The sequence below is a fragment of the Pogoniulus pusillus genome, chromosome 35, assembly GCF_015220805.1.
Source record: "Pogoniulus pusillus isolate bPogPus1 chromosome 35, bPogPus1.pri, whole genome shotgun sequence".
Lineage (NCBI taxonomy): Eukaryota > Metazoa > Chordata > Aves > Piciformes > Lybiidae > Pogoniulus > Pogoniulus pusillus.
This window is the reverse complement of record NC_087298.1, coordinates 10,278,267-10,291,529: the sequence shown is the minus strand read 5'-3', so window position 1 is coordinate 10,291,529 and position 13,263 is coordinate 10,278,267. Positions and strand designations below refer to the sequence as shown.

Here is a 13,263-nt window from a genome sequence, read left to right as displayed (position 1 = left end):
TGACTGGTGCATTTGGGGAGGTTGAAGTTGGACACCAAGAAAAATGTCTTCACTGAAAGAGCTGTTAAGCTGTGGAACAGGCTGCTCAGGGAAGTGGTGGAGTCCCCATGCGTGGAGGGGTTTAAAAGCTGTGTAGATGTGGTGCTGAGGGATGTGGTTTAGTTGTGACCAGGCAGTGCTGGGTTAATGGTTGGACTGGATGATCTTAAGGGTCTTTTCCAGCCTAAACAATTCTGTGATTCTGTAGTTCTGTGGTGTTGCTATTACCCTGTGACTGGTGTGTTGCTATTACACCATGACTGATGTGTTGGTTGTCTGTAACACATCTTAACTGGGAGGTTTGACCAACCTGCTGCATTTCCAGTGTGTTCAGTACATTTATGTCATTCATTCAGTCTTGTTCAGCATAAACAGCAATAGTGTGGGTTGATGTGGTATTATTCATCCACCCCTTTCATGCAGTTTGTGAGTCAGGGTTTCAAAGATTACTAATCCTAATAAAATCAGCAACATGTAAAGAAACCAATCCAAGCTCCAGTGTAAACTTTCACAGCCCTGCCTGTGCACTGCAGCGACTTTAGCATCCTTTGGAGGGGAAAAGCAACTTGTTCAACTAAACCAGTGCTGAGCAGCACAGTCCAGCTGGTGCTCTTTAACCCAGCCTATAGCTGGAGCTGTGGGGCTGCATTGTTGTGAGCAGCCTATTTGCATGAGGTTCATAGTGCTTCTATTCATTGTGGGGAGGAGGATGGAGACAGGTGGAAAAAGGAGGAGTGGGGAAAGTTGAATGAGATAGATACCCAAAAGCCACACTTTTATTTATTTGGCATTTTATTTGCTGAAACAGACTGTTGTATCTTTTGTGCTGCTGTGAATATGTGTCCATCTGCTCCAGCATGTTTGTAGTTCCTCCTGGTGCCTCTTCAGCTGTTGGCATGTTCAGCACAACTGAAATTCTCCATCAGCTGCCCCAGCCTCCTCCAAAGACAAATAAAGGTCAAGCAAAATTTCCAAACCAGTGAGGCATGCAACTGCCAATCAGATCATGAACTTGATGAAGCTTTCATGCTCTTTCCTATAAAACAAGTTTAATTTTAGTGCTTTTTTTATTGATACTTGGGAACTGCAGTGTACCTTCAAATATTGCCCACAGCTGCTTTGGTTTAGCTGAGCTTTGAAAAGTAACTAAGGAAGCTCTTGGAGCAGTTCTTCCTTAAAGTGAGTGCTGCAGTGGAGCATGGCTGAAAAAGATAAGTCCCTAGCAAAATGAGAAGGGAAAGAAAAGCTATAAATGAGTTGAAAGCTTTTATTGAAGTTATATCAGCATATTTCTAGAAATACTTGAACTCTTGTGAAACATTTATAAAGGAAACTCAAAGTGATGTTCAAACTCTACTATTTAGCACTGTGGTTAAAACTCAGCTATTTTTGGAGGTATATCTAATGTATTTCTGAACAGGACTAAAAGATAAAGGCAGCTTTGAGTGTACTGTGGAGTTGTGTACAGTTCTGGGGGACTCAGAGAAAATCCTAAATTCAGTAAATAGTGAGTCCTTGTTAAACCAGCTGTAACCCAAGATGCATCAAATGTATGGTTTTGTAGGGTTGAGTAATTGTTGGATTAATTTGTTTCAGTTCTGTATATTCTGATTGGTTTATTTTGTGAGCTCAGCTAATGGAAAGAGCTCAGGAATATAATCTGATGTCTTGAACTTGTTGGATTGCCCTTGTTTCATCTTCTGGATGCAATAAAATGTCTTTGGCCCTGGAAGTGTTGCATTGTGTGTTGGAGTTCTTGTTACTTAAGTGTGCTGAAAATATTGATGCAGCTTTAATAACTAAAATCTCCCTTTTTAATTGTATTGCACTTCACAATAGAAATGAGCAGCAAATAAGGATCGACCGAGAGCTTAAATTTTTATGCTACTGGAATCTCTTAGAGTTCAGTTTTTCACTTCCATGGGAAGCAGGGTAATCCATCAGCTGGGATCTGTGATCAGTGCTGCTGAGAAGTGAAAGATATCTTTTGTTTTCAGACTGGGAATCTGCAATTAGAGTTGGTGTGCTGGATTGTGGGGAAGAGGAGAACTACGAGACGTGCAAAGAATATGGTATTCACTACTACCCAACCTTTAGGGTAAGTGGCAGAGTGTATGCTTTAGGTAAATGATGCATGCTTTAGAGTGTCTGAAGCCATAACAAGCTTATTGTGCAGGTTATTACATGTAACTAGTTGTTCTTTAGAGGGACAAGTTCTTTACTATTATTGGGCAAGCTAAAAGATTGATTTGAGTTCTTCTTGCTGTGCTGCAGTTCCTTATAGTAATAATAATAGTCCTCAGCTCTGAATTTGAATAATTCTTAGTGGAAGAAGAAAGCACAATATTGTTACTTACAAATAACACCGAGTTGTGATATATTCATTAGCTAATAACCATTTGCATAAACATTTCTAAAATTCAAATGTTGATGACTATTAATAGTAGGGTTAGATTTAGTATGTGAGAGTAAAGGTAAGGCGTTGACATCATATCATGAAATCAGGAATTTCACGACCAGGGCTCCAATTAAAAATTTACCCTTGATTGATCCTTCACTGGTTTTTCTAATTAATCGCATTATTTGCTGTAAGTAGCTTTCAAAAGGGACCTTGTGCTTGCCAAAAGTATCTGCCATTGTTCATCTTCAGGTCTGAGTGCCATTTTTAACTCCCCTGTCTCTGTCAATCCGTGTAATCATATTATTAACCCCAAGCGTGGGCAGGATATGATGGATGGAAAGAATTGACTAAAACTGTGTTATGACAAGAGAGGGAGCTGAAGACATTTCCCTGTAGAATTGCTTATGTTCTACCCTGATAGAAAGAACAATATTCTTTCTTTTTTTTTTCTTTTCATCTTGAAATCCCTGGGTGTAAATTGGAAAAGTCTTTATTAGAGATTGAACCTTCTCTATTTTCTAGCAGCAGACAGTCAAGCTCCTTTGTATCTCCTGTTTAACCACTGGAGGGAGTTGAGAAAATGTGAATAGTGTTCTGAAAAGATGAACAGTTGGTAGTGGTGATTTGGTGATGGGTTAATGTTTGCAGTAATGGAGAAATTATCCAGTATTGAATTAAATGTTGTGCTATTTCTCCTCTAAAAGTTGGCTTTGTTATATATCAGAATTGTGTCTGGTACCTGTGAGAAGCAGGTCTGTGGGACTTACAGGCTAAGAGGGAAAACTGTCTTGTAGACAGATGGATAAAAACATTTTGTAGCTAGAATTGTAAGAAGTAAACACTTGCAGGCTGTTTTTGCTTCTAAACTGAGCTTTTGTCTTACACAATGAGTTATTTCCAAAGCAGTAATGTTTTTTTTTTCTTCCCTTACGTAGTACTTCAAAGCATTTACAAAACAGTTTACTACTGGAGAAAATTATAAAGGTAAGAACGTCCTTCTGTTAAGAAAAAGAAATCCCCAGAGCAGTTATCCTGTCAGCCAGGAGCATTGTCACAGAGTAAGCAAAATCCTTTTTCCTGTCAGTTACTTTAGACAGCTAGAGATGGGATGGACACTAAATGGCTCTTTAAGATATGGTATTACAAATACTGTAGGAATATTAGACAAGTAAAACATGTTCCAGAACTTAAGGCTCAGAAGTCTCATTGTTTTCAAACACCTCATCAGCCTGAGATCTAATTTGCTCAATCCTGACTCTGGTGCTTTTTTGATCTGTTGGCCACTTTCCAGGCATCCCGAATCTCCCCGGGAGAACTCCTATTCAGATGTTGACTAACTGAAAACAGGCTTATCCCCGGTGTCTGGGGGGATCACAGCTTGAGGTGGTTTGTCTGGGGACAAAAGTAAAGTTGTCTTTTTCAATGGATTAACATCTAAAAGGCCAGAGGTCAGAAAAGAGACCACCTGCACCAGTAACTCTTCATGTAGAAAGAGGCTGTAGTTGTACCTGTTACTTTATAGCATTTATGAGAATTTCTGCTTTTTAATTCACTTCTTTTAAAGCAAATAAAATATTCTCACACTTGGGTTGTTGTTTCCTTGTATTTTTGCATTGCTTCATAATCTGACCTGACCCATTTAATAAGAGCAATGCAACACTGCAGCTTTTAATGTGTGATGAGTATCTGCCAAAAAGCTGCTGAAGTTACACCAACTATTGTGAAAAGGAACACAGATGAAAAGTGAAGCATCATTTGAAGAGAAAAATCAACAAGGCAGGCAGATGGTTTGATTTGGAGAACTCTTGAGTTGGGATAACAGCATTTAAATATGATTCATCTCAACATTAAAATGAAACCCTACAACTGCATCCTTAGGTCCTGTTCTTAAAGCCAAATTCTGCTTTTTAAGTCCAAATCTAAGCCAAAAACATATCACAGAAAAGCATGAGACTGGGAAAACCTGCTCATGAGTCATTTTATTCCCCAGTTTTCTAAAGTGCTGTATGGCTTTTTGTAACCTGTTCTCAGCAGGAGCAGATCGAGAGCTGCAAACAGTTCGCCAGATGATGGTTGACTTCTTACAGAACCATTCCCAAGAGCTGAGGCCACCTGCTTGCCCACCACTGGATCCAGTTTTGTAAGTCCTTGGTTTAAAGTACAGCTAGTTTACTGTGGTAAAGAAATAAGGTGTTGAAGAGCCAGCTAAAGCTGAAATGAGCTTTTCTTTCTTGTCAGCTGTGCTCTGAGACCGTAGAATGAAATTCCATGACTAACAGCAGGTCAATTGCATTCTACCTGTGCTAAAGAGCTTTTCTTCTCTTAAAAGGTCCAGTGATGTCATTTCTCTTCTTGACAAGAGCAGCCAACATTACACTGCTGTTGTGTTTGAAAGTAATAACTCCTACATCGGACGAGAGGTAGTGTATGACTTATGAATGGCAGCATGAATATGAATGAATGCAATCAGCACACAGCTGAATTTGTTGTTGTTTAACCAAGCAACAAAATCTGATTGAATTAAAGGGTCACAAAGGTCAGGTCATTGAGATACCACAAAGTCAAGGGATTACACTGGGCTGTTGTATTTACTCACACAGAGGAACTTGCTTACAAATGAATGTGATGTTGTGTTAACGTCTTCCATTTGCATTGTAGTAGAAGATTGATTTATCAGTCTCATTGTTAGCACAATTTGGGTTTTTTTCTTTCAAGACTTGGAAGATCACAACAAAAATATTGTCAGATGATGTCACTATTTTGTTACTGCTAGAAAACGATTAACATTAATTCTTTTGGGCAGCTTTTGTGATTTCAGCTGTTTATAATAATGTGAATTTTCTGGTTTTCTTTTTTTTTCCCATGCATAGGTTTTAGGAAATTTCATTCTAAATTAAGATGATAGCATAAAATTATTGTTACAGCTCTGAGGCCCTGAGGAATTGAAAGTCTGGTTTTTTGCTTTTCCCACCCCCACAATAAAATATTTGATTTGGCTTCATTTCACTATCTAATGAGCCTGCTGTTAGCTTAGACAACTGTTACTTTTCTCTTCCTGCCAAGATCTGGGATAAGTAAAGAAAATAAATTGCATAATTATCTAGGCATAATCTGTGCAGAAACATCCAATGTCTGTGAAACGTTTCTAATTAGTTTTGCTGCTGAGATGGCCCAGTTGCCTAAGTGGAGGTAAGTGTGCTGCCAGAAGCCAGACTCGTTTTGAGAAGCAAGCTGCTTCCACATATTTGTGTTCTGGAAGCTGCTGTGTTGATTCCAGTGGCCATTACTGAAGAGAAAAAGTGGGATGATTCTAAAGTTTTTCAGCTTTTTATCACACACTTTGGTTTTATTACCTGCTGTTAGAGGGAAAGATTATGAACTAATTGTTTGACAGAGTTTGCTTTCAGAAGAAGAAAATACTTGCTAAGGTTATGTAGTGCTTTAGCCTTACAGAATAGTTTAGTGAACTAGAAAATTTCCTTGTTTTCAAGTTTACAGCATGAGACAATATGAACAAACCCAGTAGAAGTCACAACGGGTGAAGGAAAAAAAGCCATGTGTTTATCACTGGTGGAAGGGAGGACTGAAGGGTCTGTCATAAACCTGTTGGCTCCTGTGGAATATCTTCTGGGCTATTCTGAGGTTTATGAGGACATTTTCTCATTCATTCTCATGTTTTCTTCAGGTGTTAGATTTCAAAGGGAGAAGATAGGAGTCATAATTTCCAGAGAAGAGTAAATCTTTTTTAACTGAAATTGGTAGTGTCCACAGAATACTCATAGATGTACTTCCTTGGTGAGCAGCTTAATGATATCCTTAAAGGATGATGCACTTCACCTATTTATGTGTCTTGTCCTGCCAGATTGGATATTCCTTGAACAGTGTATAATTCATGTCATCTTTTCATTACCTAGGTTATCTTAGACCTGATCCTGTATGAAAACATCATTGTAAAGAGAGCACTGAATTTTGATAAGCCTCTTCTTGAGAAACTTGGTGTTACCTCAGTCCCTTCATGCTACCTGATATATCCAAATGGGTCCCATGGGTTAATTAACATGTGAGTAGCTATCTGTCTGAGGAATATGGGGAGGTTCACTTCAGCTTTCAAAGCAGTTTCCATACCTTCCTTTCATGGGAAGCAAGTTATTGTATAAGCTTCTTTTGCATATATATAAGACATTGCATCCTCTATCAATACATTGTACTGCCTGAAGTTGTTACCTGTATCATCAATAACAGACCTAAGACTACCTTTGCTTACTGCTGTTGCTTGTTTATAGCTTTAACCTATTACTGTGATACTTCTGAAACCAAAATTCTTTGGAACAAAAATAGAAACAAATTAAGGAAGCAGCAAGCTTTTTTAAAAAAACCTGCTATTAAGTGAAAATCCTTGTTCCATGTGAAGTGGAAAAAGTGCCTGCCTAGGGCAAATTGACACAGTGATGAACATGATGTGTTCTTGTTTTGAATGGAATTATTGTTGTTGCTGTTCCTAAATTGATCATTATTTCATTTCACTTTGTATGAAAACATAAGGAAAAAATGCTCTGCTGTGAGGGTGTTGAAGCCCTGGAGCAGGCTGCTCAGAGAGGTTGTAGAGTCTCCTTCTCTGGAGATATTCCAACCCTATCTGTGCATTGTGATCCTGGACAAGCTGCTGTGGGTGATGCTGCTTTAGCAGGAGGGTTGCACTGGATGACGTCCAGAGGTGTTTTCCAACCCACACCATGCTGGGGTTCTGTGAAAAAAGAACATGTGGCATTAGGGCTGAAAAACATAAAGTGAATATCTTAACTTTTAAATACAGTGTTTTGCTTTGGATATTCACTTAGAAGTAATCCTCCCTTTGTCCATTTGTGTGCAGTTTGAAGCCTCTACGGTCTTTCTTTTCTTCGTATTTAAAGTCACTGCCAGGTGTAAGAAAAAAACTTCTTTTGCCACTTCAGCTGCCTGCTCAGGAAAACAAAGAGGAGAATACAGAAGTGAAAGTATGGAAAGAGTTCAGTAAGTAAGTGATACCCTTGTTTTTCAGATCAGTACTTGGTTATTAAAATCTTGTTTTTTTCTTGTTATGAGGGAAGCTGTGCTGTAATTCATTGTAAGATCCTAGCGCAGTTCAAAATTGTACTTCATTCCATCCCAGATGATGTGCCTTGAGTTGAATAGGTTGGTCACTACTGAATGACCTGCATTCTCGAGTAAAATTAAAGACATTGGTGTTTAGTACTGGAGAAGGGACACTATCAAAGCTGAGAGCAAAGCCTTCAGCTGCTGCTTCAACTCCCCCCATTTCTCGGTGTATTCAGGTGAGACTTGTGAATTACTTCAATTCCACTGTTGAGGTAACAATCTCTGCCATTGTGAGAAGTATTTTAAACAGTTCAAAAGTGAAATTATTGAGGGCTGCCAGTATTTTATTTATAGCAAAGGGCATCTGCACTGCCATAGAAGGAGTGTTTTCTCCTGAAGTATTGTTAAATTTTGCTGTCTACAACTACCTGCAGGGAGGCTGTAGCCAGGTGGGCTCTTCTCACAGGCAACCAGCAACAGAACAAGGGGACACAGCCTCAAGTTGTGCCAGGGGAGGTCTAGGCTGGATGTTAGGAGGAAGTTCCTGACAGAGAGAGTGATTGGCATTGGAATGGGCTGCCCAGGGAGGTGGTGGAGTCGCCGTCCCTGGAGCTGTTCAAGGAAAGCCTGGATGAGGCACTTGGTGCCATGGTCTGGTTGACTGGATAGGGCTGGGTGCTAGGTTAGACTCTATGATCTTGGAGGTGTCTTCCAACCTGGTTGATTCTATGATTCTGTGATTCTGAATATTCAGTTGACTTAAAAGTTCAAAATGCTTATCACCCATTACCTGAACTGTATAGACCAGTGAGTGGAATTGTTGAAAACCTTCAAGCAATCAACATCCCTTTAAAAAACGGCTATTGAGATAACATGCTGTAACATTTCTGTAGGAAAGGAGAATTCTCTGTGGGTACAGCAGTGCCTACTAAAAAGTGCTTGTCAGATGCAAGGCTCATAGAAAATGCTAGAGTCACTATGAAAGATGTTTATCACGGCAAATCCAGTAAGGTTTATCTTCACCCTCTTTGAGAGAAAGATGCAAAGGCTTTGCAGAGAGATAATCTCTTAGCATCTTTAGATGAAAAAGATGTAGGACTGAGTGCTTTCATTCTGTGCTCATTTTTCTTCCATAGACACCAATATTGTCATCTTCTCTCAGTGACTTATAAAATACTTGCTGTGAAACAGTCTGTTATCAAAACAACTTAGTTAAATCCATCTGCTTTCCAGCAAGACAAAAATCTTATTGATATGAATCTCCAGTCCAGCTATATTCTAAACAGAATCCTTTGGGAGAACCTGATACATTCATCTGGATGTCTGTTTAAGAAACTTGAAGCAGAATTTTGCTGTTCCTTTTAAATTTCAGTGAGTACATTATTAATGAAGGCAATAAATTCAGAGTAAGTCTGTGGTTTGAGTTGTTAAGGATATAGATTATTCTGTATTTTAATGTGTTGCTTCCTGCATGTGAATTATAAGGTGGAGTCAGACAGTTTCTGGGATGATTTGCTTTGTTAATTCTACCTGGGTTTGGAAGTTGTAGTGCTGCAGAGCTCTTACAAGTAATAGATTTAACACTTCTTCTGTTTAGGCAGTATGAGAGCAACAGAACTGACCAAAGTTAGTACTCTGAAGGGAGTGAAGGGTGGGTAATGTGGTTTACTTGATGCACCTGTACTTTGTGAAGAGTTGGGGGTTTGTTGTTATGAAGATATTTGCTGGTGAGAAGGAACTCTTAAAATCTTTATTTTGTGTTTTAACTTGTACCTAACTGTTTTAGGAGCTGGTGTGATTAAAATTGGCTGTTAAAGAGCCTACCGTGACAGTGCTGCATTGGGAGAGGATTTCTAGATTCAATCCTTTCCCACATTGACCTTTTTCAGTCTTGTTTGCACTCCTACGTTGTGTACAATCTACTTTTGTTCAACCAAAACCTCCCTTTTTTCATAGCCTGTCATTTTTCTGTTGTGGTCAGCCCTGAGGAGAAGCTATAATTTCTTTACACTAGCAATTTCCTTGCTGACAATGTCAGGGTTATGATTTCATTACAAGGCAGAGCTGGCTGGGAGGCAAAAAGTTTAGTCAAATAGAAAAATTCTTGTGCCTGGTTATACTTCATTTGTCTAAACTCTGAACAAAGTAGCATAAAATGACTCTTTTAAAAGACTACAGTGGAAGTCATTGAACTTGACATTCACCATACCTGAAGTAACTGCTGTGTCTTCCCATACTGCTGTGGGATAGACTCCAATCACTGCAGAGTGGCAAACGTGCAGGTTTTAATGACACCTACTATATATCAATTTTACCTTCATGACTAGTGAGAAAATGAGCAAAAGAAACCTGCCACTTGATACCATTATATATGTGTGTTTCAGATCCAAGCTGTACATGGCTGACCTTGAGTCTGGATTGCATTACCTGCTCAGGGTAGAGCTGGCTACACACAAGACACTTGAGGGAGCCGAGCTAAAGACCTTCAAGGATTTTGTTACCATCTCTGCCAAGGTATACACTTCTAGTCTTTGATTATTTGCAACAGTACAGTGACTCTAACATAAAATTTATTCTCTCTGCAGATGCCTTTCAGAATGTTTAAATATACACTTCCTCACTAGCCTAACAAAATACTTTTGTGAGTTTCTTTAAATGCAATTTCAAAGTTGTTATTGTGACATTCTGACATACTTAACTAGGTTGAAATGCATTTTAATTTCACCTTAGTGGGTTTAAAATTAAATCAAGCTTAAGTAGTCTGCAGCATATTGAACAACCACTGTAAATATAGTCCATTTATCAGATTTTCAGGATAAGTAGCTATTCAAACTGAGTGGGATTAAAACCCCCTTTGTTTTTCATTCTTGCCTGTTGGATTTTGTTAATGCATACTTGACAAATGGTGCTCTATTTAGAAATGTTAGCAACTCCTAGCTGCATTTTGAATATAATTGAGCTATTGAGTGTCAGGAATTATTTCAAAGTAATTGGAATATTGAATATAATTGAATATTTAAAAACTAAAGATGCTCATCTAGCACAGTTGATCGAAGGGACAGTATGTGCTGTGTAATGGAATAGAACTTGATAGAAACCCTGAAGTAATTCATCTTTATGATGTCAACTAACTCAAATGGCCAGTGTCTCTTTATGTTTACTTACTGAGCAGCTAACACTTTGTTTTAAAATAAAGAGGGTGAATCAAGAGCTATTTATGGGACTAATAAGGCCTGTGTGAACTATCCCAAATATCTGGATTTATCTGAAAATCAGACAGACGTTTTCTTGCCCCCCCCCCCTCCTCCCCACTCCCCTGCAGCCATCAGAGGTCAGAAATCTCTAGCTGGCCTCATTTCTTTAAGAAAGTGTAGTGGTAATCTTTCCATCATATTATCCCTGAAACATCCTCTGTTCTTCCTGATGGCTCCTGGCCAGCTGATGTCATTTGCTTCCCTGGCTATTAAAGCATAAATGGGGAATGCTCTCTTTTAGTTGCACGCTCCTCTCCAGACTGCTGTTACACAAGAGGGGACTGCTGTCCTTTAGCTGCATTTTCCTGGCTATGTAACACTTCCCTTGTAGTTCTCATCCACCATTCCCTGTTGTTTCCAGTGAGAAACTTTTTATGCTGTCCTTCTGTGTAGCAGCATTTGTAGCAATTAGTCCAAAGTCACTGAGGTCACTGGTTGCCTACTTGAGGAATTTTCATTGTGATAGTATCAATTTTTTGGCAATCAGTGTAAAGTCTGTTGTGTTTTGGATCCTCAATGAGAGCAATACCTTCTTGAGACACTGTGCAACCATTATTTTATGCAAATACATGATATTCTGGGGGTCCTCCTGGAGTAAATGTACCTATAGTACACAGCTCAGAGGTGTGCTGATTTGTCACGGCCTCTCTGAGTTGTCAGTGAACCCAAACAGTGTGCAGGAGTTCTTGGGTTAGATACAGTGCAGATAATTAACAGAAGAGAGTTTCTGCCTCTTAGATTTACAGGTGGCCAGGAAGCAGTCAGGACTTAAAGATGCTATGAATAGCTGCACAATGGCTGCTGAATCACCAGCATGTTTATAGCATGTTCAGTCATGAGTGGCTTTATTTAATGTAGCAGGCACAGGGACTTTATTTCCCCATCTGTTGAAATGCTGCTCCCTCTGGAAGGGTGCTCAGAGGATGGGATGCATATTCTAGCTGATGCTGTAGTACTTGCAATGATCATTAAAGCAAAATATCATTTCTAGTGTAAAATAGAGGCATTGCCACTGATTTACAGTTCCTCATGCTCATCTGCCACATTGTGACTTCTTGTAGCTGCAAATTCAGGAACTCACTATTTCCAAATCACTTTGGAAATCAGTTACACATAGGAAGAAGAAAGTGCTCTTCTGGCTAACCATCTCTGACACTTGGAGGAATCAAAAAAGAATTGTGATTAATCTTCTAAGAGTAAGAAGGATTTTAGCCTCTCTGACTCACCTGGGTCTTGTCCTCCTTTCTGAGCTCTACCCCGAGCTGAATTACCTTAAATGAAAAAGTGGATGCAATCTCTTCAAAGCTGTTTGTAGCATTTCTGCCTGCTGTTGAAGAGCTTCATTTACTGGTTAACATTTTGTGCCTGTAAACTTGTAAGCAGCAGTTACAATGTGAGATGGCTTTTCATGGAAAACAGAACAAGCAATTAATTTGCTTGTAAGCAAAAACCCAAACAAAACTGAAGCATTTTAAAGACGGGAAAGCTACATTTAAATACAGATAAAACTGTGTGGCTGATAATGAGATTTGTGCTTTAAAATATGGGTATTTTCTTCCTTTTTTTGTGTCCCCTCAGCTTTTTCCTGGTCGTCAGCCTGTGGTAAAGTTGTTAGAAACCTTGCAAGAGTGGCTGGTGAGCCTTCCATTAGACAAAATCCCTTATGATGCTATCCTAGATCTGGTCAACAACAAAATGCGGGTAAGCTGATACTAGTTTCCAGCATAAAATACAGCATTAGTAAAGGATAAGATTCTCTATAAATCTAAGACATCCCCTACTGATGGACCCTCGGGCATAATGGAGTTATAAGAAGGTTAAAATGGAAATAAAGTGAACTCATTACCAGGACAAAAAAAAATCTACATGAAGGAATTGAAATGGGCGAGTGGAAATGGCACAGTCCTGCCTCAGTTCTGTAATGAGCAAGCACTTGCTAACTCACACATGTTCCTTAATGCTAGCTTCAGGTGATGCAAGATTACTGATGGATAGCTGTTGAGTTGCCTTTGCTTGCCTGCTATCAGCAAGATTCTCTTGAAGATCCCAGTTTAAGCGATGGGAAATGTACCCACTGAATTGGGCACTAGCAGGATTGGAAAGGACCTTAAAGATCATCCAGTGCCAACCTCCCTACCATGAGCAGGGACGCCTCACACTAAATCAGATTGCTCAGCCCCATCCAGCGTGGCTTTAAAAACCTCCAGGGATGAGACCTCCACCACCTCCCAAATACTCTTTCATTCCCTTGCTGGGAATCTTCCTCACTGTCTAATGCAAAGCCCTGTGGTAGGACTGTTTGTACAGAAGTTAACATGAGGTCTTTCTTCCCATGAGGTGGAATTGCTGTCTGCAAGTTGGAAACCTCCTCCATGTTGAAGGGAGCAGAGAGATAAGTCTCAGAAACTAAAATCTTACGCTGGATTTTAGGTACAAGGACTAAGCAGTGAGTTTGTTTTAAGGACTGCTAATGAAATTTACATCTCAGCCTGT

General features: G+C 39.4%; 1 protein-coding gene across 2 annotated transcripts in view; it reads left to right on the top strand.

The window, feature by feature from the left end:
• Positions 1 to 13,263, top strand: part of QSOX2 (quiescin sulfhydryl oxidase 2) — a 29,128-nt gene that overhangs the window by 3,315 nt on the left and 12,550 nt on the right. The window contains exons 2-9 of one of the 2 annotated variants that reach the window (XM_064171043.1): positions 2,037 to 2,137; positions 3,376 to 3,424; positions 4,475 to 4,580; positions 4,770 to 4,860; positions 6,355 to 6,500; positions 7,311 to 7,454; positions 9,901 to 10,030; positions 12,349 to 12,471. In XM_064171043.1, the coding sequence (XP_064027113.1) occupies positions 2,037 to 2,137; positions 3,376 to 3,424; positions 4,475 to 4,580; positions 4,770 to 4,860; positions 6,355 to 6,500; positions 7,311 to 7,454; positions 9,901 to 10,030; positions 12,349 to 12,471 (890 nt within the window). Of the gene's footprint in view, positions 1 to 2,036; positions 2,138 to 3,375; positions 3,425 to 4,471; positions 4,581 to 4,769; positions 4,861 to 6,354; positions 6,501 to 7,310; positions 7,455 to 9,900; positions 10,031 to 12,348; positions 12,472 to 13,263 lie in introns of both variants that reach the window. The other variant, XM_064171044.1, reaches the window with a different exon arrangement.